The sequence below is a fragment of the Ranitomeya variabilis genome, chromosome 3 (assembly GCF_051348905.1).
Source record: "Ranitomeya variabilis isolate aRanVar5 chromosome 3, aRanVar5.hap1, whole genome shotgun sequence".
Taxonomy (NCBI): Eukaryota; Metazoa; Chordata; class Amphibia; order Anura; family Dendrobatidae; genus Ranitomeya; species Ranitomeya variabilis.
The window spans coordinates 252,990,659-253,016,144 of record NC_135234.1 but is presented as its reverse complement, the minus strand read 5'-3'; the positions used below and the strand labels follow the sequence as shown (position 1 = coordinate 253,016,144).

At 41.3% G+C, this 25,486-nt stretch overlaps 1 protein-coding gene and 1 long non-coding RNA gene across 3 annotated transcripts in view; both read left to right on the top strand.

Annotated features, from left to right (window-relative positions):
- LOC143815790 (mitogen-activated protein kinase 14) overlaps positions 1-25,486 on the top strand; it is a 109,208-nt gene that overhangs the window by 65,636 nt on the left and 18,086 nt on the right. Inside the window, exon 9 of one of the 2 annotated variants that reach the window (XM_077295389.1) lies at positions 18,957-19,036. In XM_077295389.1, the coding sequence (XP_077151504.1) occupies positions 18,957-19,036 (80 nt within the window). Of the gene's footprint in view, positions 1-12,903; positions 12,984-18,956; positions 19,037-25,486 lie in introns of both variants that reach the window. The other variant, XM_077295388.1, reaches the window with a different exon arrangement.
- LOC143815791 (uncharacterized) lies at positions 31-9,885 on the top strand. The gene is made up of 3 exons (XR_013223804.1): positions 31-357; positions 4,653-4,802; positions 7,185-9,885. It is a non-coding gene; the product is annotated as an uncharacterized LOC143815791 (long non-coding RNA).

The following is a 25,486-nucleotide window of genomic DNA, read 5'->3' as shown; positions in this document are numbered from 1 at the left end:
TTCTAACAATATTTTCCTCTGTCTGTTTTCCTAACTGGTAGAAAGAAGTTAAATTGTTTTATGGATTATTGTTTGAAATGTTCAACTTTTTAATTTTTGCCATTAATATTGAATACTTATAGTATTATACAAAAAGGATAATCTTTGTATAAAGGAAAGTTATATGAAATTAATATTATTATTTTTTTGTTTGGAATCCCCTTCTACACGTGTACTTAAATTTCATGAGTAAATTTCTTGTTTGATCACATACAGTGCTTGAGTAAGTGATGCATGTACCGTATAATTGCTGGGACTCTAACAATCACATGAATACAGGTCCTAGGTCGTCCCTTTTCTTCTCCTTGCATAACTTTGGTAAGTAGAGTTTGCATTACTTTACAAAATAAGTCATTTTATAACTAAACAGAATTCTTAAATATAAAATGTAAAAAAAATTTTTTCAAATGTGAGGATCCTGAGGTACTGGCTATTTCTTCTATTCCTGACCAGACACATTTATGTTTTGTTGTTTTTTGCCTCTTTTTCTGTCAACTTAAAATGTGTGTGTGTATGTATATATTCTAAAACTTTTTTTAATTGTGTTTCGTCTCTAGTGATTATTTTAATATATTGGGTGAGGCCACAAGTATCGATTCAGAAAAGCAATATATATTTTTTTCTTTTACCTTTTTTTTCACTTATTTCACACACACTCATCCCCATAAGATTTTACAAAAAACTTTTAACATTATTTTTATTACATTCTTTATTTCTAATTTCCCTTGCAACTGGGGCTGGTTTATTATCCTCAGTTAAAGGTAATTTTCAGTCTCCTGGCTGCACAGCAGAGCTGACTGGATCTTCTATGACCAAACAGCTCCTGTTCTCTGCCTATGCCCATCGATAAGACAATTGCTGGGTTCGGAAGAAGAATCGCTTACATAGTTTTACATGGCACTACCGTTGCTCAGCATTAAACACTCCTCCAGTGCACCAAGATCCCCGGTGCCTGACGTGATTGGTCCAGCAGATCTTCCAATAAATGGGCTTGTCCATGCGCAGCTCTGTTTTAGAGAGCGCCTCTAGGCTACCAATGCTCCCTCACCAAGACCACCTACTTGGGAACGTAGCTCAGATATACTTTACTAAGGAAGCCTTCTTTTATAGTACAGGCTCTTGTTGTTTTTATATTGTTATTTTTACACAACAAACAGCCAATCCTATGTTTGTACAGCCCATAATCAAGCCCTGTGTGTATATGACAGGGGAGGATTATAGTTACAGTTCGGGGTCTACAGTGTACCAATGGCATTTGTCAGAGACTTCTCCCTGTGCTCCCCACTCTACCTAAGACTACCTATGTTACACTAACAGCTATTTTACATCCTTTAATAGATGGAACTAGCCAAACATACAGCAGGTGAAATAAGTGTAGAACACGTCACCAATTTTCTAACTAAATATGTTTCTAAAGGTGCTATTGATATATTCTCATCAGATATAGGTAACAACCTATCCAATCCAGATGTGTTGGAAAACAAAGTGAATTTATTTACAGTGGATCAGTCTATAGATCAACAGCTAGTAGATAACGTTTCAGTCCACATAGACCTTCATCAGATAAATGCTGTGTAGTTGAGGTGGAATGAGAGTCGGATATGCTCCATTGTGGCTGAACTTCCTGACTGTGGCTTTCAGTCACCATACCTCAGAGCAGACATACCACTTACCATTGTCAATGCGTATAAATGTCTTATCCCACTGAGCATTTGACTACTCTCATTCCACTTCAACTACACATCATTTATCTGATGAAGGTCCATGCAGACGGAATCGCTATCTACCTAGCTGTTGACCTATGGACTGATCCACTGTAAATAGATTCACTTTGTTTTGCAATATATCTGTGTGAGTGCCTAGTTTCACTTACTACTACTGGTACAGATTTGAACCCTACTTAGGCACCTCATGCACTTACTCTGGAGTGTCATTTTATGTTTTTTTTCCAACCCATCCAATCCACACAGGCAAAGAAATCAAACCATAGATGTCCATAACTTAGTGAACCTGTCAGCAAGATTGTGCACAGTATCCTACAGACAGTGTCAAGTTGGTGCCTTTATACTGATTAAAATGATACCTTGGTTGATTAAATCCATCTTATGGTTGCTGTTGTGTATTTGCAGTCTTTCAATTAATGAGATTCTTGTGCTTAAGGGCGGATCTGAAGGGGGTCTTCATGTGGTACTCTGCCTACATATTCATCTGTATGGGCTTATAACAGTTCACTGATCCTTCACTGACCTGCCCTCTATTTTACAAACTGCAAGGTATAATTTTAACCAGGATAACAGTGCCAACCTGATAGTGTATGTGGTTTACTGAGCACAGTCCTACTGACAGGTTCATTGTAAGTTATGTGTATAACGAGAAGTGACACGAAAAAAGTATTGAAAACGCTTAATGAAAGTTAACACTTTGTACAAAAGCCTTTGTTGGTGATGACAACTTCAAGACGCCTCCTGTATGGAGAAATAAGTCGCATGCATTGCTCAGTTTTGTCTAAATATTGTTGAGCAAGCATCAAACACACTTGAACATGCTTTTTTTTCACCAATGGAGTCTTGCGTAGTGAGCGTGCATATAGGCCATGGAGGTTGTATTGTTTTCTTTGAAACAATTGTACCTGCTGATTCGAGGTCTTTCTGTAACTCTCCACACGTGGTTCTTGGGTCTTGGATAACTAGTCTGATAATTGTTTTCACTCCACTGTCTGAAATCTTGCTGGCTATTTGTGGCCGGTTTATCGTGAAATGATGTTCTATCCACTTCCGGATTATTGCTGCAACAGTGCTCATGGCAGCCTTCAGTAGTTTAGAAATTCTTCTGTAATCGATCCCATCGGTGTGTTTTGCAACAATAGGGTTGTGAAGGTCTTGAGACAGCTCACTGGTTTTACCCATCATGAGATGTTTCTTGTGTGGCACCTTGATAACACCTTGAGACACCTTTTTGTAGTCCATCGGTTGAAATTGCTGGTATTATTTTTCTTTAAGTAACAGGATTGCTTCATAACTACTGATAGATTTCAGATGGTGTCTTGACTCTCCATGGCTTTTTACACTTCTTTCTTTGTGTCCAGTACTTTTTTGTGTCATTTCTCATTATTACACATGGACAGCTAAGGGTTGTTTTTTTTTTTGCCTGTGTGGATTGAATTGGTTGCTACTGGAATCTTGTGAGCATTTCATGTCAATAGGACTTTTAGAAATATACTTATTAAGAAAATTTGGTGACATGTTCAATATCTATTTCACCTGCTGTATATGCGATATCCAGGTCTGTTTGTTCTGGTTTACATTGTATAAGTTCTACCCACCAAAGCAATATAGAATGTTTGTCTGCCCTCTAGGGGCTCATTCAGACGTTCATGCAAATCAATCCGAGATCAAACTGGCCACAGTTCTCCCAATCCGAGCGTGGCAGTCTCCTAAAAATACATCAAGCTGTCGTGCTCGGATCCGCGGCCCTGCCACCAGTCTGTGCGTTAGCACACCGTGCTTGGACTGATTTACACGTCTGCAGGAGCCCTGAGGCAGGGAATCTGTATATCATAGAATCTGTATATCTGAACATAATGTCCTATATTGTTTTCATTTTCACTTTGTTACTGTGACTATTGTACATTATCCATTTTCCATTCATATTACCACAGAAAATACAGTCATATGAGCTGTTATCAATTGCATCTCAAATTCTGATGGTAAAATTGTCACTTTATTATTGAATTTTGTTACAGTAATGTGTGAGAGACTGAATCCAAAAGTGTCATTATCTCTCGGAACTCCCTTTTACTTTCCTGCAGTAAAGGTACCTTCACACTGAACAACTTAACAACGATAGCGATCTGTGACGTTGCAGACTCTTGGATAGCGATATCGTTGTGTTTGACACGCAGCAGCGATCAGGATCCTGCTGTGATATCGTTGGTCGGAGCTAGAAGGTCAGCACCTTATTTCGTCGCTGGATCACCCGCTGACATCGCTGGATCGGTGTGTGTGACACTGATCCAGCGATGTCTTCACTGGTAACCAGGGTAAACATTGGGTTACTAAGCGCAGGGCCGCGCTTAGTAACCCGATATTTACCCTGGTTACCATTGTAAATGTAAAAAAAAACAAACACTACATACTCACCTTCTGATGTCTGTCGCGTCCCCCGGCGTCCGCTTCCCTGCACTGTGTCAGCGCCGGCCGGCCGTAAAGCAGAGCACAGCGGTGACGTCACCGCTCTGCTTTAGGGCCGGCGCTTACACAGTGCAGGGAAGCGGACGCCGGGGAACGCGACAGACACCGGAATGTAAGTATGTAGTGTTTGGTTTTTTTTACATTTACACTGGTAACCAGGGTAAACATCGGAGTTACTAAGCGCGGCCCTGCGCTTAGTAACCCGATGTTTACCCTGGTTACCCGGGGACTTCGGCATAGTTGGTCGCTGGAGAGCTGTCTGTGTGACAGCTCTCCAGTGACCACACAACAACGAAACAGCGACGCTGCAGCGATCGGCATCGTTGTCTATATCGCTGCAGCGTCGCTTAATGTGACGGTACCTTAAGACTGATGTGCATTCACTGTTATTTATGCTCAAGACTCCAAACCTTAAACCAACAGTGGAGAATTCCTTGATGACTTGTTAGAATATGAAGCTCAAGGCATTTGTAGGACAACTGCCGGGAAGTGACGGGAAGTTCAGAAATAAGAATGGCATCCTCGGAATCTGTGTCTTTCCATTATCCAAGCGAAGTTCAGGACTTTTTCATGGTAATTGATGGTCTCTAAATTTTGGATGAAAATTCACTTATAAGTTTGTTATGCTTCATATTATGAACTTGATACATTTAGCATGAAAATAAGCAAGTTTGCAAATGACATGTTCTGTCCGCTGTCATTCTCTTGCTATGACCGGTTTTATCTTGCATAGTTCACAGATTGTTACCAAGATTGACTACCAGAGCCTGGCCAAGTGCAGTTGCTTTATTCCAGTTTGAGGAGTTAACTCCTGAGATACCAGTAAGCCTCTCCCGCCCATTGATTTCTATGCAGCAGTTAGCTACTTACTTCACCTCTATGTATATCAGCTCCTGAAAAATCAGAATCCCAGCAGTTAAGTTGCTCAGTTGAGCTGATGCTTGTTCAAAGTAGCCATCTCTGTACTTAAATGTATGGTAACAATGTAGACATGAGAATAGGCACTTACAGATAATTAATACCGTATGTCCGAGTAGCAAGCAGAAACTCCGTAGAGGGACAAATCTGATGAATCAGAACTGTCATTCAAAATGAAGTGCCCACTGCCCAGCAACACAGACGTGAAGGCGGCTATGCAGCAGTGTTCTGCTGAACTCGCAAAATGAGAATAACCCTCTTCTAAGCCAATCCTCACCTCACCAATATTACTTGTATAGGTGATTGATGCCTTTCTGTCTTTGAGGCTAAAGTATTTACAACCACTGGGGAAGCGATTTGAAGAACCAGACACTTAGTCTATCTATACAACCAGCGCACTAAACCTTTACTAATCGGCAGTCACTTAATAGCCTGTTTATACGGACAGAGCATAGTCTGCCATAGATCAGAATGGTAGCGAGAACTATGGTTATTCTTTACGCTGAAAAACATCGTTCATCAGGTGATCCACAGCCTGTTTACACTGAAAGATTATCATGAAACAGGCATCATTAACGTTCCTTCAAGATTACCTTTCAGTGTAAATGCAGCCTTAAGGATTTTTCACACTTGGCAAATTTTTTTGACTATTCTGCACTTCTAATTAAAATTTGCAAAAGCCAAAACACACCATGCACAAACAAGCCACCGACTTCTCCAGGATCTGCCATCCATTTAATATAAAAGACAGATTTCAACTGCAGAGATAGGCATCAATTCTGCTGAATGTGAACATGTACTTAAAGGGAATGTGTCAGCTTTTTGCTATGTAATCTGAACACCATAATGTATTCACAGAGACACTGATTCCAGCAATGTGTCACTCACTCTTCTGTGTTATGCTGTTTCAATACAATTAGTGTTTTATTAGCAGGAGATTATCACTACTACAGGACAACTCTCCTCCTGCCTCCTAGTCCAACCAGCCCCTCAGTAGTGATTAGCAGCTCTCTGTCACTGTATGCAGAAAGCTGTGGTGTGAACGGGGTTATACATAGATCAACAGCTGAGATCTGCAGAGAAAACTGTGACTCTTATAACTGTTTCATCCAGTAAACTAAGTGACACATCACTGGAATCAGGATCTCTGCCCCTACCTCATGCTGCTGTCAGATTACATAGCAAAAACCTGCTGACATTTTCTCCACTCACAATTGTCTTTGTATGCATGTAATGTTAGTATGTGTGCAGAGCTATGTTCCCCAACTCCAGTCCTTCAGAGCCACCAACAGATCATGTTTTCAGGATTTCTTTAGCATTGCCCATGTGATAATTCCATTGCTCGTGCAATACTAAGGAAATCCTGAGAAAATGATCTGTTGGTGGCTCTGGAGGCCTGGCGTTGGGGAACACTGATGTGTGAATATAGCTTAGAGGTACTGTAATAGATCTTATCACAGAAATCTGCTTCTTTCTCCTTCTGGACTGATCTTTCATTCTTAATTTCATGGACACATTTTATATTCTGTGAGCACAGATTTCCCTGCTGCTTAAGAGATGAATTAGCCATCATTTCTTTTAAAATTCTATGTAGGGGCGAATCTAGACATTCTGTTGAAAGTTCTCTTGAAACGATACTCCCAGTTCTCTATAGAACTTGATGAGCACCAAATGTCATCTCCTTTTTCAGGAATAGTAAAAACGATAGTCACTGACACATTTTACCTGTAAATTTTACATTTTCAGAAGGAGCTGATCAGTCGAGGAGAAAGAAGCATTTATTAATATATTACAAAGTTGTTGTTTTTTTTATTTTCATGTGTACTATTGATTTACGAGACGGGAAGAAGACCTTGGTTACTCTATAAGCATTATTTGGTTTGGGCTGTTGTGTCCATTTAGGTTACAGTTCTTCAGCTGGCAATCTGTTCCTAACTGGCAACAGGATCAGTTTTTATTATTAAAGTGATTAACTCTTTGTATATTTTCCTTTCTGGACAATTGAAAACCACTGTTAACACTTCTTTTGCTACCAAGGAAATGTAGCCTTGTGGTGCAGTAAGCAGTTGGCACTTTTAATCCTCTTCAACCAGGTCAGTAAATGTTAACTCTTGTGAGCTGTAACTCTAGAATGCCTGCTTAATGAGCTTCTGCTGCTGCTTAATGTGAACGTAATGTCTGTCGCTTTCATGTCGGTGACTTTTCTTTGCCTTAAAGAGGACCTGTCACCAGGTCAAAAGTGGCCAGTTTTTGCTATTGTTTTATTACTGCTGTTTCCCAGAGTAGTTTGGCTCTTTTGTTGAAATTCTACTGTTCTAGATGGTTCCCTGAAAAATCCCCACAGGAAAATTGCTAAGCATCACAAAGTTTCACATCTATGATATTTGAGGTGCAAGGTGAGGATGTTCACATGATATGTGATCAACTTGTGATTTACAGCTGACCTAGTGCAAAACTGCTAAAATGCTGAAGATCTGTGGTTTGTAGCAGTCTGCCATTATCAGCAATAGATAGATCTAGTCTGCTGTCATCTCTCACTGATTCTGCCTTACTCCTCTCACCAGCACATGCAGAACCAGCAGCAGTGTGATCCAGAGGAGCCATAACTGCTATCAGTACTCACAAAAGTATCACTGTATTATCTGTGGAGTTACATGGGACTGCAGGTCAGATCTAATACATTATCATCTCGGTGGGAGCCCACCAAAAGCAGGGTGCTGCTGGCTGAGATAGATGGTCCTGGAAGCCCAGAAGGCACCGCAGAAAAGTGAGATTCTGTCACTTGTACCACCTTGTGTTCTTGCTGAGAATGTATCATATATATTTTTGCAGTGGTGTAATTGGAGTCCGATGGGTCCCAGTGCGAAATTTAGACCTCCCCCCCACACGTTGGTCAGATGTATGGGCCCCTGTAGTGTTCTAAATTCTATAAAGACTTATAAATTACCCCCCTCCCCCTTCATTATGTAGTTATGTCCCCCATTCTGGTATATATGCCCATCATCCTGGTGAATATGTCCGCATCCTGGTATATATGTCCGCATCCTGGTATATATATCCCACTGCTGGTATATATGGTCTCCATCCTGGTTTACATGGTCCCCAATCCTAGTGTATGTGTCCCCGTTCTGCCCCTAATGCATACTTTCCTCTACTCCCATGTCGCCCAGTGTCTTCTGTAGCCACCACACAGCCCGGCAGCTGACATCAAAGTGTGCTCCATTGTCATGTGCCGCTCCCTGTGGCTGCACCTCCAACGTCAGCTAACAGCCACAGCGTCAGCAGCATATATCGCAGTGCAGGGACCCGACAGGTCTCTGCACCACGATGCACGTCATACTTAGGGAGAATAGCTAATTTGCAATAAAATGGCTAATTTGCAGGTGTGCAATGGTTGTTACTAAACCGGAGTTGTAAGGGTATGTGCACACGTTGCGGATTTTTCCGCAGCGGATTTGGAAAATCTGCAGTGCAAAACCAAACCACTGCGGTTTTCACTGCGGATTTCATCGTGGTTTCTTCTGCGGATTCCTCTGCGGGTTTTCAACTGCACTTTCCTATTAGTGCATGTTGGAAACCGCTGCGGAATCCGCAGAAAGAATTGACATGCTGCGGAAAATAATCCGCTGCGTTTCCGCGTGGATTTTTCCGCAGCATGTGCACAGCTGCTTTTTTTTCCCCATAGGTTTACATGCTACTGTAAACTTTGGGAAAACTGCTGCGGATCCGCAGCGTCAAATCCGCTGCGGATCCGCAGCAAAATCTGCAGCGTGTGCACATACCCTTATTGCTGTTATTAGACCTCTTTAACCCTTTCACGACATGCGCCGTACATGTACGGCGCATGCCGTGAGTCCCCCTTTGATGTGGGCGCTGACATGTGCGCGCAATAGCGGCAAATCGCGATTCACCCGCCGCTATTAACCTGTTAAATGACGCTGTCAAACGCAGACAGCAGCATTTATCTAAAGGTTCCGGCCGGGCAGCCGGAAATGACGTCATCGCCGACCCCTGTCACATGATCGGGGGTCGGCGATGTGTCAGGACAGTAACCATAGAGGTCCTTGAGACCTCTATGGTTACTGATGCCGGCCTGCTGTGAGCGCCCCCCTGTGGTCGGCGCTCACAGCACACCTGCATTTCAGCTACATAGCAGCGATCTGATGATCGCTGCTATGTAGCTGAGCCGATCGGGTTGTGCCAGCTTCTAGCCTCCCATAAAGGCTATTGAAGCATGGCACAGGTAAAAAAAAAAGTTTTTAAAAGTATGAAAAAAATATAAAAAACATAAAAGTTTAAATCACCCCCCTTTCGTCCCATCCTAAATAAAACAATAAAAAAAAAAACCTACACGTATTTGGTATCGCCGCGTTCAGAATCTCTCGATCTATCAATAAAAAAAAGCATTAACCTGATCGCTAAACGGCGTAGCGAGAAAAAAATCCGAAACGCCAGAATTACGTTTTTTTTGGTCGCCGCGACATTGCATTAAAATGCAATAACGGGCGATCAAAAGAACATATCTGCACAAAAGTGATATTATTAAAAACGTCAGCTCGACATGCAAAAAATAAGCCCTCACCCGACCCCAGATCACGAAAATTGGAGACTCTTCGGGTATCGGAACATGGCACTTTTTTTTTTTTTTTTTTTTTTTTTTTAAGCAAAGTTTTGAATTTTTTTTCACCACTTGGATAAAAAAAAAACTAGTCATGTTTGGTGTCTATGAACTCGTAATGACCTAGAGAATCACAATGGCCGGTCAGTTTTAGCATTTAGTGAACCTAGCAAAAAATCCAAACAAAAAATAAGTGTGGGATTGCACTTTTTTTGCAATTTCACCGCACTTGGAATTTTTTTCCCGTTTTCTAGTAAAAGACATGGTAAAACCAATGGTGCTGTTCAAAAGTACAACTCGTCCCGCAAAAAATAAGCCCTCACATGGCCATATTGACAGAAAAATAAAAAAGTTATGGCTCTGGGAAGGAGGGGAGTGAAAAAGGAAAACGCAAAAACGAAAAAGGGCCGCGACTTGAAGGGGTTAATAAACTGTTCCTGTTCAGGACAATCACCAGGTGGCAAATTATTTACAGGTATGCAATGATTGTTTAATAAACCGGAGTTATTGTTATTAGACCTCCTTAATAAACTGTTCTTAACCCCTTAATGACCCCAGCTTTTTTTCGGTTTTGCATTTTCGTTTCTCGCTCTCCTCCTTCCCAGAGCCATAACTTTTTTTTTTTTTTTTTTTCAGTCAATATGGCCATGTCAGGGCTTAGTTTTTGTGGGACAAGTTGTACTTTTGAACAACACCATTGAGTTTGCCATGTCGTGTACTAGAAAACGGGAAAAAAATTCCAAGTGCAATGAAATTGCAAAAAAATGCAATCCCAAACTTGTTTTTTTGTTTGGCTTTTTTGCTAGGATCACTAAATGCTAAAACGGACCTGCCATTATGATTCTCCACGTCATTACGAGTTCATAGACACCAAACATGGCTAGGTTCTTTTTTATTTAAGTTTAAAAAAAAAAATCCAAACTTTGCTTTAAAATAAAAAATTGCACAATTTTCCAATACCCTTAGTGTCTCCATTTTTCGTGATCTCGGGTTGGATGAGGGCTTATTTTTTGTGTGCCGAGCTGACGTTTCTATTGATACCATTTTGGTGCAGATACGATCTTTTGATCGCCCGTTATTGCATTTTATTGCAATGTCGTGGTGAACAAAAAAAATCATAATTCTGATGCTTTGACTTTTTATCGCTACTCCTTTTAGTGATCAGGTTAATACTTTTTTTTTTTTGTTCATAGATCGGGCGATTCTGAACGCGGCGAAACCAAATATGTGTAGGTTTGATTTTGTTTTGTTTTTATTTTGAATGGGGCGAAAGGGGAGTGATTTGAACTTTTATAAAAAAAAATTCATATTTTTAAAAACATTTTTTTTTTTTTTTAATTTTTGCATGCTTCAATAGTCTCCATGGGAGGCTAGAAGCTGCCACAACTTGATTGGCTCTGCTACATAGAGGCGATGCTGAGATCGCCCCTATGTAGTAGAATCGCTTCATTGCTACGAGCACCGACCACAGGTATGTTATTCTCCTGCCCTGCAGAGCATCTCACCTATAATTCTTTATTATCCCCCTGTCCTGCAGAGCAACTTGCCTATACCTGTATACTATCCCCCTGTCCTGCAGAGCATTTAACTTATAATTCTATACTATTCTCCTGCCCAGCAGAGCATCTCACCTGTAATTCTATACTATTCTCAGTCCTGCAGAGCATCTCTCCTGTAATTCTATACTATTCCCTGTCCTCCAGAGCATCTCTCCTGTAATTCTATACTATTCCCTATCCTGCAGAGCATCTCACCTGTAATTCTATACTATTCCCTGTCCTCCAGAGCATCTCACCTGTAATTCTATACTATTCTCAGTTCTGCAGAGCATCTCTCCTGTAATTCTATACTATTCCCTATCCTGCAGAGCATCTCACCTGTAATTCTATACTATTCTCTGTCCTGCAGAGCATCTCGCCTATAATTCTATACTATTCTCCTGCCCAGCAGAGCATCTCGCCTATAATTCTATACTATTCCCTGTCCTGCAGAGCATCTCGCCTATAATTCTATACTATTCTCTGTGCTACAGAGCATCTCACCTATAAGGCTATGTGCCCACGTTGCAGATTCAAGTGCGGATTTTGCCGCACCATATTTGAAAAATACGCAGTGCGTGTTACCTGCGGATTTACCGCGGATTTCCAGCGTTTTTTGTGCCGATTTCACCTGCCGTTTTACACCTGCGGATTCCTATTGAGGAGCAGGTGTAAAACGCTGCGGAATCCGCACAAAAATTGACATGCTGCGGATAATACAACGCAGTGTTTCTGTGCGGTATTTTCCGCACCATGGGCATAGCGGATTTGGTTTTCCATAGGTTTACATGGTACTGTACAACGCATGGAAAACTGCTGCGAATCCGCAGCGGCCAATCTGCACCGAGTGCACATAGCCTTATTCTATATTCTGCTGCCCTGCAGAGCATCTCGCGCATACCTGCATCCTATCCCTCTGTCCTGCAGTGCATTTAACCTATAGATCTATGCTATTGTCTGTCCTGCAGAGCATCTTACCTATAACTCTCTACTGTTTTCCTGTGGGTATTCATGTCTGTGGGCATTTTTCACATATCATGTGAACATCCTCACCTTGCACCTCAAATATCATAGAACTGAAACTTAGTGATGCTGCAATTGGCAATTTTCCATGTGGGCATTTTTCTGCTCACTGTTCTAGATATATTGACCTTATTACTGCTACTTTTTATGGTCTTTACCAAGGGGGTGGTGCTTGTAGGGTAATTCAGAGCAGCATCAGGACTAGCCCCCACGGAATTCTGTGGACCATGCCCCCTTGTAAAGATAATAAAAAGGCCCAAATCTTTGGAACAGTATGGTGGATTTAAAAAAACAAAAAACAGTGTATGGAGGTGAACAGCAGAAAAAAACCAGCGTGAACTGGATCTTTTGACCTAGTGACGAGTCCTCTTTATAAGGCAGTGGATGAATGATGAATCTTGATGTTTTCCTTTGTATTTTGGTTTTCCGTTTCTTTTCTGTTGTATCATATCCCTGTGTACATTCCACATCCCTTTTCCACCCATAGAATGTGCAGAGGGCCTCTGTATATTGTGGTGGTGTGATCCGTGGCTGCTGCCTCACATATTGCACATTTTCCTTCATAATCCACATGTAGATATTGATCAGCTGAAGCTCATTTTGAGGTTGATTGGGACCCCTGAGTCAGAGCTCCTGCAGAAAATTTCCTCGGAGGCTGTGAGTGTGTTTAATATGTCACGATGGATAATCCCACAACCTGAGTGACAATACTCAAGTGTTAATGTTAATTTGACATTCAAACATTACTAATCAATTGTATGAATGTTCTAAAATTAATTAAATTTCAGATTCATTACTGCCCATAAATTATGTACACGTAAACATTTTTTTAAGCATTTTCACAATTTTTAATAATCACAAATGGCATTGCATGGTTCTAATACCCATGGAATTAAAGCACTCTCTAATGCTAACGTTATTGTGGGTTGTTGTGACATAATTAATCAAATGGGCAAAAGAGGCCATCTTCCCACATGGCGTAAATGCTGTGTTTTTTTGGGCTGCATTTTTTATTAATAAAATACGCATTTAGCAGTTCAAGCAAAGAATAAAATGCATGCTCACTGTCATTTGAACTGTAAAAATATTTTTTTCCCCATGGGCCTCTTTGGAGAGCCTTGAAAATCCATGTAAAAAACGCTATTGCTTTTTTTTTTTTTACTTGGCAAAGATTGCACATGGTCTCCTTCCCTGAGAATTCACAGTAGAGCCAGGTGTAAGTCCCCGGCTTCGTCAGCGCTCTGCTCATGCCCAAGGAGGCAGCCATGACACCAGGCTTACAGCCACCAATCAGAACTAAATTTATATTGTTTTTGGTGGGTAAATTTGGAGTTCTTTGCTGCAGTCTCATTCCACGTAACTGATGCCTCCTGGGTATGCACAGTGCGCCGATGACTCTTCATTGCGCCTTCACTGGGAAAGAGATCATTACACATGTGCCATATTTGAAAAGGTCTGGCAGTGATGTCGCCCTTGCAAATCATGTCATAAACTTAGGGGGCATGCTTGCATGATTAAAAGGGGGGATCAGCCCAGTTCAGTCCGCACTTCCCCTCCTGATTTTCTATTCAGCAATTGCTAAGCTTGTTAGAATGCAGGTAGAGAGTGTTATACATAGATAGTGGCAGGGCTAAGGCAACTAGGTTTCCTCAGAGTACAAAAAAGTGTGAAACACGCAAAAAAGCTGCTTCAAATCTGAAAAATGCAGTAAACAAAGCAGATTGGTGTTGTGGTGTTTTGCACACCAGTGGAAAAATAGAACTAGGCCTTAAGGGTAGGTTTCCATTTTTTCAGGTTTTTTTAATGGAGTTTTTGAAGCCAAAGCCAGTTATGTAGGACACCTATAAAGACAAGACTGAGACTTCTCTGTGAAACCGTTTAGTTCTGGATTGAAAAACTGTCTGTAAAAACCTGAACTTGTGGACACACTTAATATCCAGAACCGTTATTGTAAGGGTATTACGAACATGTGCTCCTCATTCATTGAAATGCATCAAACATTCCTGCGTGCCCACAAGTTCTACCTCCTCCAATAAGACGTGAAGAGACAAAGGGAAATTGTCATTGAGCCTCTACCCCAAGATCAGCGCATATGAAGTGGTATAGAAAGTCTTGTCTGGTCTCTCCGCCCGTACACGTAAGAGCAGCATGCTCTTGCCTCCTGAGCAGCACACGTTACAAGTGGTTTGAGTGGTTATATATAAACCAAATAGACAAGGATCCCTAAAATATAACTTTTAATAGAACCAGTAAAAAACTCTATTTATCATAATCATTTAAAAAAGGTGAGAAGATATTCAATGTACCTAAACAACCCTATGTCACACTGCAATGAGTCCTGCCTGACAGTGGAGGTAGACACCCTAATTTGCTGCGGTAGGTGCCCCCACTCAACGGTGGCTGACCCTAGGGTCCCTCACAATCCCTACAGTTTAGGATAGACAAAAGATAGTGTCCCACATACACCTCTGGTACCCGTAGGAAAAAAAAAAACAAGGAAAAAATAACCAGAAAAAATTAATAAAACAAAAACAAATGGTATGAATCAAATTTTACATTAGTACCCAATGGGAATACTACAAAGTTCAATGACCTGACCCACAGAGATAAACGGGTAAAAAGAGGGCAGACATGTATGTTTGTCCAGATGAGGTTATTAAACAGCACAAAAGTGCCTCTAAAAATACAGATATAAAATATTAAACATGCACTCCTCTATCTGTTGAAAGAGTCCCATCTTGTCTTGCTATATGATGTCCTATAGCTTAAGAGTGCTCAATATGAGGAAATAATCACTCAAACATAAATAAATATATATATGCACCCATATGTTTACTGTGATCTAATAATCAACAGAATAATAATCGGCATCTATTTTACCACTACAAGATGTGAACAAATAGTCCAAGATGATCATTAAATAGGTCTTCTAGGTAGCAGGGACGTAATGACCACCAGTTACAGGCAACAATTAAAGAACTCTCCACCATAGCATATACCAAAAGCAAAAAGACTCAAGTCCTGCTAATGCAACAAAGAGTATGCAATGCCACCGCTATACTCATCTATTTGCTGAGGTCTCCCATCCTGTTTGTCCAGCTAGACCCAGAAGTGCAGATGATTTGATAAGGATGAACGTAATCGGCATCTGTTTAGATAGTCCCCAGACAATGCCCGACGCGTTTCCCCCCCATTGGGAATACCGGGGGTTCATCAGGGGTTAAGCAGCCACACAGAAGATAAAGGAGCTGTAGAGAGTGGTTTGAGTGGTTAGTTGGGATCTTAGGACCAGGACCCCCACCGACCTGCAGAGTATAACTAGAGTTATATGGGACTTTTAAACCTGGAGCCCTGCCACAACCACCATCTTGTTGCTGATGTGTGGGCTCCTGTGGCCCTGCTGAGGTCTACAAATATATGCTTCCCCTCTCTCAAAAAAAACCCAAGAGTTATAGATTATAAAGTATAGTATTACGGTTAGCAAAGATTTCCAGTACACTGATACTACTGAGCAAAAGCCAGTATTCAAACACCAATACTACCAGCAATACTGTTATATAAGAAATATCACCGCTACATCCATTACCACATATTGCCACCAAAAAGACCACCTTATGAACAAAAAACACTCTGTTAAGATCAATATTGCTGTCATATCGAGACCGTATTCTGATAGATACCAATCGTATACCGGTGCGCTGTAGACAATATATTTGTATTATGTACAGATAAATTTAGTGACTTGCCAGTGACATTCTCACCGTGAAGTCATTCATTTATTTTGTCCATTTTGCCATGACCGCTTCATTCCATCCACATCTTTTTGTGCAGAACATAACTCACAGAAATTCATTGCTCATCACTTTTGCCTACCTCTTAGCAAACGCCAGTTCCCTACATAGTTTTTTTTCACCCCTATTGCCAGATACCATCATCCCCTCCATTGCAACAAACAACCCGACCCTTCTGTTCCTCAAAATTATACTAGTTCCGCTCAGTATTTTACCATCTCTGTGCCTGTTGTCCATTAGTCATGATCCCTTTACATAGTCCCACTTTGTGTCCCATATAATAAAAATGTTGCCTCTGAAGATGAACTTTTTGCATCTCTATACAATACTTCTCTTTTCTCCCCTGTACGATAATAAGACCCTTTTCTGTTTCTGTATAATAATAAGAAAGCTCTTTGTGTCTCAATATAAAAGTATTGTGCCTTTTTGAGCATCCGCATTTTAATGATGTCCCCCTTTATTGCTCCTCATACTAGTTATGTCCCCCTTTATTGCTCCTCATACTAGTTATGTCCCCCTTTATGCCTCCACACACTGATGGCACCCTTTGTGCTCTCCTGTGCTTTGGCAATTAATTACGAAAACAATCAACCTCTCATCACCCTGAGAAGTGTTAAGATTCTTCTTTTTCAATTTCAAAGGCATGTTCACATGTTGCTTTTTTCCTGTGATTTTTATGCAAATTAAAAGTTGCTTTTTACAGCACCAGCAAAACTATGAGATGTCAGAAATCTCATGCACACACTTGTTGTTTTCTTTCCTGACTGAATTGGAAAAGTGCTGCTTTTTTTAAACTACAGCATGTCAATCCTTTAGCGTATTGCAGCATTTTTTTTCACCCAAAGCAAGCAATTAGTAAGTGCAAAAAGGCTGTTACTAGTTTTTGCAGCGTTTTTGGTAAATACGCAGGTAAAGCGGGATGTGAATCCCAATTATTTTTGTGATTTTTGTTTTTCTCAACTCCAAGTATAGTTTAAACTAGTTATGCCCTACCAATCGGTAATTTACACAATGCCGACCAATTCAACTTCTCCCTGCTGTTTTTGCGTTTGCTCATTGTGTATTTTTTCACCATATTTTACCACGTTACCATATTTGTCAGACTATATAAGATGCAAAGGGGGGTGCGTCTTATTGTCTGAATGTATCTTACGGAGGAGTGGAGCTGGGTCACAGGAGGCAGGGTCGTTGTGTCAGCAGGAGTGGAGCAGTACTGCGGGCCCTGGGCTAGTAGGACTGGTTGTCCTGGCGGTGCGAGACTGCAGGCCCTGGGCTTTAACCAGATGTCGGTGGTGAGGCAGGTGTGGAGTCCCCGTTCTTCTCATTAATTTCCCGGAGGTGGACTTCAGGAAAATGGGCGCTGGGCATGGCACATGCGCAGATTTAGATCTTGACTCAATGACTCCTCCGGTGTGTCTTATAGTCCACAAAATATGCTAATATAACATTAGTTCAAGGCTGAACTTCATACATTAATCCAACTGTTTTGTTCAGAATAGTCTCTATTTCATCAGATGTAAAAAAAAGAAAAAACTTTCCCGCTAAATAATTTAATCAAATTGCCCTTTTTTATGTTTTCACATACGTCTTGTGTTGGTGGCCTAACACCTTTAATTGTTTGTGCTTGCAAGGTGGAAGCAAAGCTTTGGGTTCCTGAAAAATGCAGCTAGAAAAGCAGCAAAAAAATCTGCTAAACTTGTGATTTGGCTGCAACTTTTTTACTGCCAAGAGATCAGGTTTTGGCTGCAGAAAAAAAGCAGAACTAAAAAGCAAAATGTGAACATAGCCTTAAGCCTTGAGCTACAGTGACAGAGGAGAAAACTAATGGTTCTGTACTATGCCACAGTATTTCATGTATCCAGATCTTAAAAATGCTAATACACTGTTAAAAAGCAGTGTGTGCCTGGGGACTCGGGCAGACCCCCATTTTTCTAAAGCAGTGTGTGCCTGGGGACCCGGGCAGACCCCCATTTTTCTAAAGCAGTGTGTCCCTGGGGACCCGGGCAGACCCCCATTTTTCTAAAGCAGCCTGTGCCTGGGGACCTGGGCAGACCCCCATTTTTCTAAAGCAGCCTGTGCCTGGGGACCTGGGCAGACCCCCATTTTTCTAAAGCAGCCTGTGCCTGGGGACCTGGGCAGACCCCCATTTTTCTGAAGCTGTGTGTGCCTGGGGACCTGGGTAGACCCCATTTTTCTCTGTGACTGTAATCATTACACCCCTGTTTCTCATGCATTGTCACACATTCGACAATACAAAGAAGAGTAGATACAAATTTAGTTAGGAAATTATATCTATTTATATTATCTTTAGATATTTATTTAAAGTCTTATAGGATAAAAATGTACACACGTGCTGGCTGCATTGCATTTTTTCGCCCAGTCATTGTGCAAAACACATCGTTTTACTGTAGTTTTTGGAAAATTACTGCAAAAATACTGTCAACCCAGATTGCTGCAAAAAGTGCATCATGAATGCAGCCTAAATGTGATCACAACTCATTCTGTTTGGTTTCCTGATCACTTCTGCGAAGTAGTTTGCTTGTTCCCCTGCATTGCATGCAAATTACATCTTGCTTGTAGATGGAGAAGGAAAATGTGTGACTATCATAAGAGACTGTATGAGAGACCATGGCTTTCTCACCTTGGAGCATTTGTAACATGGTGCTTTAGCATGGCTAATATAACCCTCAGATGTCAGTGGGTGCATGGTGTTTTTTGGGTTTTTTTTGTGTGTGTTTGATTCAAGTTGCTGAGACAACTAGTGTGGGGCAAAACGAGTTGCATCCTTGATATCCATGCTGTTTGTTCTGCTTGTAAAGCCCTTGACAAGGCTCATAAGATATTAATCAGCTCCAACAGATAATGCGACTGACTGGAACACCTCCTATTTATCTCATTAACAGGATGCCTAGCCATGAGGTGAGAGGGCAAGAATTGGGATGACACTTGCCAGTAACCTTGCAATGTGATGCAACTCTTGAAATTCTCTAATAATGACCTAATCTTTTTGAGTGCACTCGTTCACATATGCATGTATATAATTATGCTATTTACAGTGTGTTTACTTTTAGTAATTAAAGAACCTTCCGTTATTTCCTATAACTGCACCCTCACTTAGTTCTTAGCACTTTGCACTTGTTTTATGTGTACTGTACTTCCATACATATTACTGTTTTCTTCTCTACAGCCTCCTCCCTGATTCCTAGATCTTTCTGCTTTTTATTCTTCTCTGTTCGGATATAAATCCCATAATGTATCAGCACAGCATCACGTGACTTGCTTGTGTCAGTGCCTGCTCTGCTTCGCTCTGTTGTCTCCTTAATATATCAGTGTGTGCAGTCAAGGAAGCTAAACTGGTCATATAAGTTCCTTAGAACTATGCGGCAGGAGCTGTCTAGTCCTCATCAGTAACTGTGATGAGAGAGTTCTGTCCTCCATAAGGAGACTGTGTGTGACCCCCTTCAGAGACTATCAAACCATGTGATTCTCAGGTGGTCACCATGAGATCACATGACCTAACTGAGGAAATGGAATTCCATGAATTTTCAAAACAAAAGGAACAAGTAGATTAAGGTTATATTGGGGGGTTGTTTATGTTGGTGGACTAATGACAGGATGAATGAAACAAAAGGAAGTGCTACTTTAAATTAAAATCGTCTTACCATGTCATGATGCATATTAAGATTTCACTTGTCTGTAGTGTTTTTAGAATCCAGCCACGACTTGGTTACTTAAGGCTGCTTTCACACATCAGTTTTTTGCCATTAGTCACATTCCAGTGAATTTTGAAAAAAACGGATCCGGTGAATGTTGCCGCCAGATCCGTTTTTTTCTCAAGGACTTGTATTAGCGACTGATTGCCTCACGATTCATCCGTCGTTCGCTGGATCCGTTGAAAATTGTTTATCCGGCAGCCGGAGACAGCGGACATAGTAACGTTTTTTGTGTCCGTCGAAAAAATGGACAGCGACGTCGCCATCCGTTGTTTGCTAGAATGGAAGCCTATGGCACCAGATCCGTCAAATGACTGAATCTGATGATGGAGCATGCTCCGATTTTTTTCTTTTTTCACCTCTTTCCCCCTATGGGTGGTTTGCACGTTAATGACCGGGCCAATTTTTACAATTCTGACCACTGTCCCTTTATGAGGTTATAACTCTGGAACGCTTCAACGGATCATGATGATTCTGACATTGTTTTCTCGTGACATATTGTACTTCATGATAGTGGTAAAATTTCTTTGATATTGCCTGCATTTATTTGTAAAAAAGCAGAAATTTGGCGAAAATTTTGCAAATTTCCAAATTTGAATTTTTATGGTCTTAAATCAGAGATATATCGCACAAAATACTTAATAAGTAACATTTCCCACATGTCTACTTTACATCAGCACAATTTTGGAACCAAAATTTTTTTTTTGTTAGGGAGTTATAAGGGTTAAAAGTTGACCAGCAATTTCTCATTTTTACAACACCATTTTTTTTTAGGGACCACATCACATTTGAAGTCACTTTGAGGGATCTATATGATAGAAAATACCCAAGTGTGACACCATTCTAAAAACTGCACCCCTCAAGGTGCTCAAAACCACATTCAAGAAGTTAACTTTTCTTCGCAAAAAGTTTACTTCAGCTCCAATTTGTTTAGTTTTACCAAAAGTAACAGGAGAAATTGGACTACAAAAGTTGTTGTGCAATTTGTCGTGAGTACCCTGATACCCCATATGTGGGAGTAAACCACTGTTTGGGCGCATGGCAGAGCTCGGAAGGGAAGGAGCGCCATTTGACTTTTCAATGCAAAATTGACTGGAATTGAGATAGGACGCCATGTCGCCTTTGGAGAGCCCCTGATGTGCCTAAACATTGAAACCCCCCCACAAGTGACACCATTTTGGAAAGTAGACCCCCTAAGCAACTTATCTAGATGTGTGGTGAGCACTTTGACCCACCAAGTGCTACACAGAAGTTTATAATGTAGAGCTGTGAAAAAAAAAAATCATTTTTTCACAAAAATTACCTTTTTGCCCCCAATTTTTTATTTTCCCAGGCATAACAGAAGAAATTGGACCCCAAAAGTTGTTGTGCATTTTGTTGTACGCTGATACCTCATAGGTGGGGGTAAACCACTGTTTGGGCGCATGGCAGAGCTCGGAAGGGAAGGAGCGCCGTTTGACTTTTCAATGCAAAATTGGCTGGAATTGAGATCGGACGCCATGTCGCGTTTGGAGAGCCCCTGATGTACCTAAACATTGGAAACCCCCCAATTCTAACTGAAACCCTAACCCAAATACACCCCTAACCATAACCCTAACCACACCCCTAATCCGAACACGCCCTTAATCCCAACCATACCCCTAATCCAAACCCTAACCACACCCCTAACTCCAATACACCCCTAACCCTAATCCCAACCATAACCCTAACCACAACCCTAACCCTGACACACCCCTAATCCCAGCCATAAATGTAATCCAAACCCCATCCCTAACTTTAGCCCCATCCCTATCTTTAGCCCCAACCCTAACCCTAACTTTGGATTCCAACCCTAACTTAAGCCCTAACTCTATCTTTAGCCCCAACCGTAACTTTAGCCCCAACCCTAACCCTAATGGGAAAATGGAAATACATTTTTTTTTTTATTTTATTATTTTTCCCTAACTCGGGGGATGATGAAGGGGGGTTTGATTTACTATTTTTAGCCGGGTTTTTTTAGATGATTTTTATGATTGGCAGCTGTCACACACTAAAAGACGCTTTTTATTGCAAAAAATTGTTTTTGCCTCTCCACATTTTGAGAGTTATAATTTTTCCATATTTTGGTCCACAGAGTCATATGAGGTCTTGTTTTTTGCAGGACGAGTTGACATTTTTATTGGTACCATTTTCGGGCACATGACATTTTTCGATCTCTTTTTATTCCGATTTTTGTGAGGTTAAATGTTTTTGAATATCCATATTGAATCAGGAGCCCCATATAATTCTCCATACAAAATACACCCCATATGATGCTTCATAAAGTTCATGATGGGCCCCATAAGATACTCCATAAAGTTCATGATGGGCCCCATAAGATGCTCCATACAAAATACACCCCATATAATGCTCCATAAAGTTCATGATGGCCCCATGAGATGATCCATACAAAAAATATGACCCATGTAATGATTCACAAAGGTTAATGATGGCCCCATAAGATGCTCCATAGAATAATATGCCCCATATGCTGCTCCATAAAGGTTGATTGCCCCATAAGATATGCCATAGAATAATATGCCCTACATGCTGCTCCTGCAGCGATTTAAAAAAAAAATTACATACTCTCCTCTCGTTGCTGGGAGCCAGGTGCCGGTGTCCTGAGCAGGCAGGGACACTGGCGCTATGGTGGTCATGTGCCGGTGTCCCTGCTGGCTCAGGCCCCCGGCACTTGTGATATTAACCTGTTCTCGTTCCATCGCCGCACACCGCTGTGTCTTCCGGGTCTCTGCAATGACTGTTAAGGCAGAGGGCACGCACTAATCACGTCATCGCGCCCTCTGAACTGAAAGTCACAGCCAGAGGACGCAGAAGACACAGCCCGGCGGTGGAATGGGGACAGGTGAATATCACATGGCTGACCCTCCCCCGTCACACTCACCCTCCTGGCATGGTCTCTGCATGTCCCTGCTTCTCCGATGGCCCCAGAGCCTGCAGCTCTTCCTGTGTTGAGCCCTCACAAGGTACCGCTCATTAAAGTCATGAATATGTGCTCCAGGCCTATGGGAATGGAGTCGTGTGCATATTCATTACATTAATGATCGGTACCACTTGACCGCTGAACACCGGAAGACCTGCCGGAGACCATCTGGGAAGCAGGGACGTACAGAGACCACGTCAGGAGGGGGTGAGTATGATGTGACAGCCGCCACTCCCCCTCCCCACTACCTGGGACAATGGGTCGAGTATAAGCCGAGAGGGGCACTTTCAGCCTAAAAAATGAGTTGAAAATCTCGGCTTATACTTGAGTATATATGGTAATCTTTCATATTTCTTGACTGACTGATTTTCTAGAAAAAAAATAGCTTATTTAAAGGGAATCTGATTGCTGATACACGTTGCCCAGTCAACGAGCGGCAGCATGTATCAGACACTGGTGTATGACTGCTAACTGGTATGCTTAACTCTGAAATGGTGCAATGTTTAAGAGAAGAAGTTCAAGAGCCACTGGGGAGCAAGACGCACAGGAGACTAGTTGACAGGTCCGGTTCCTAAAGGTATGTGCACACGTCAGGATTTTGTCAGGATTTTGTCAGGCTTTTTCATCAGGATTTGTAGCCAAAACCAGGAGTGGAACAATTAGAGGAAAGGTATAATAGAAACATATGCTCCACTTCTGCATTTATCACCCACTCCTGGTTTTGGCTACAAAACCTGAGGAAAAAGCCTGACAAAATCCTGAGAAAATCCTGACAAAATCCTGACGTGTGCACATACCCTTAGGGTATGTGTCCACGTTCAGGATTGCATCAGCATTTGGTCAGGATTTTTCATCAGTATTTGTAAGCCAAAACCAGGAGTGGAACAATTAGAGGAAAAGTATAACAGAAACATATGCACCACTTCTGCATTTATCACCCACTCCTGGTTTTGGCTTACAAATACTGATGAAAAATCCTGACCAAATGCTGATGCAATCCTGAACATGGACACATACCCTTAGGGTATGTGTCCACGTTCAGGATTGCATCAGGATTTGGTCAGGATTTTTCATCAGTGTTTGTAAGCCAAAACCAGGAGTGGAACAATTAGAGGAAAAGTATAACAGAAACATATGCACCACTTCTGCATTTATCACCCACTCCTGGTTTTGGCTTACAAATACTGATGTAAAATCCTGACGCAATCCTGAACGTGGACACATACCCTAACAGCTTTTCACTGCCTGCTCCTCTTGAGTGACAGATCTCTCTCTACATGTGTATAGGGGGAGACCTGTTAGTCATTGACAGCAGGCCAGGAGGATCTGCTGTTTTGCCTAATTGGCTGCTGGGTCCCAGTGGCTTTTTAACCCCTTAACGACGGAGCCATTTTGCGTTTGTGTTTTTCACTCCGCTTCTTCCGAGAGCCAAAACTTTTATTTTTCCGTCAGTATGGTCATGTGAGGGCTTCTTTTTTTGCGGGACGAGTTGTACTTTTGAACGACACCATTTGTTTTACAATATTGTGTACTCGAAAACGGGAAAAAAATTCCAAGTGCGGTGAAATTGTATAAAACGTTCAATCCTACGGTTGTTTTTTGGCTGTTTTTTTTTTTTTTTTTAACCATGTCCACTAAATGCTAAAACTGACCTGCCATTATGATTCGTGGTGAAAAACAATCCAAAGTTTGTGTAAAAAAAAAACAACAAAAAAAAAACCCATAGCTTACCCATTTTTCGTGATCTGGGGCTAGGTGAGGGATTATTTTTTGCGTGCCGAGCTGGCGTTTTTAATCATACTATTTTGGGGTGGATGCGATCTTTTGATCACCCGTTATTGCATTTTAATGCAATGTTGTGGCGACCATAAAAAACGGAATTCTGGCGATTTGGCTTTTTTTTTTCTGGTACGCAGTTTACCAATCTGATATTTTTTTATTTATAGCTTGATAGGACAATTCTGAATGCAACAATACCAAATGTGTATTTTTTATTTTAGTTTTTGTTTTATTTCAAATGGTGCAAAAGGGGGGTGATTTAAACTTTTTGTATTTTTTTTTTTATATTTTTAAAAACAATTTTTTTTACCTTTTGCATGCTTTAATAGTCTCTATGGGAGACTAGAAGCTGCATTTGTCCGATCGCCTCTATTACACACAAGCGATGATCAGATCGCCTGTGTGTAGCAGAAATTCTCACTTGCTATGAGTACTAATCGCTGGGCGGTGCTCATAGTAATTCGGTAATGACAAGCGCAGAGGTCTAATGCAGACCCCAGGTTTTCATGCCAACCCATCGGCGACCTGTGGTCATGTGACACGGACGCTGATGGGTTGGATTAGTGACACGCTTTCAGCACGATCACATTAAATGTCGCTGTCAGAGATTGACAGCAACATTTGATGGGTTAACAGCCGCAGGTGGATAGTGATTCCACTCACTGCTGTTAGGGGCACATGTCAGCTGTTAAAAACAGCTGACATGTGCCAGGAAAGATGTGGACTTGTGCCAGATCCCACATCAAAGGGAGATATCAAAAAACTGACCGTCACATCCAAACATAAATATGGTCTGAACAGGTGCTTACCTAGAGTCGCCAACTCATATACAATGAAACAGATAGGGCAGCATTCTGTAGCGCTATAGCATGCAAGTATAAAATATGAAAATTGAATTGTATTACTGCGCTAGAAATC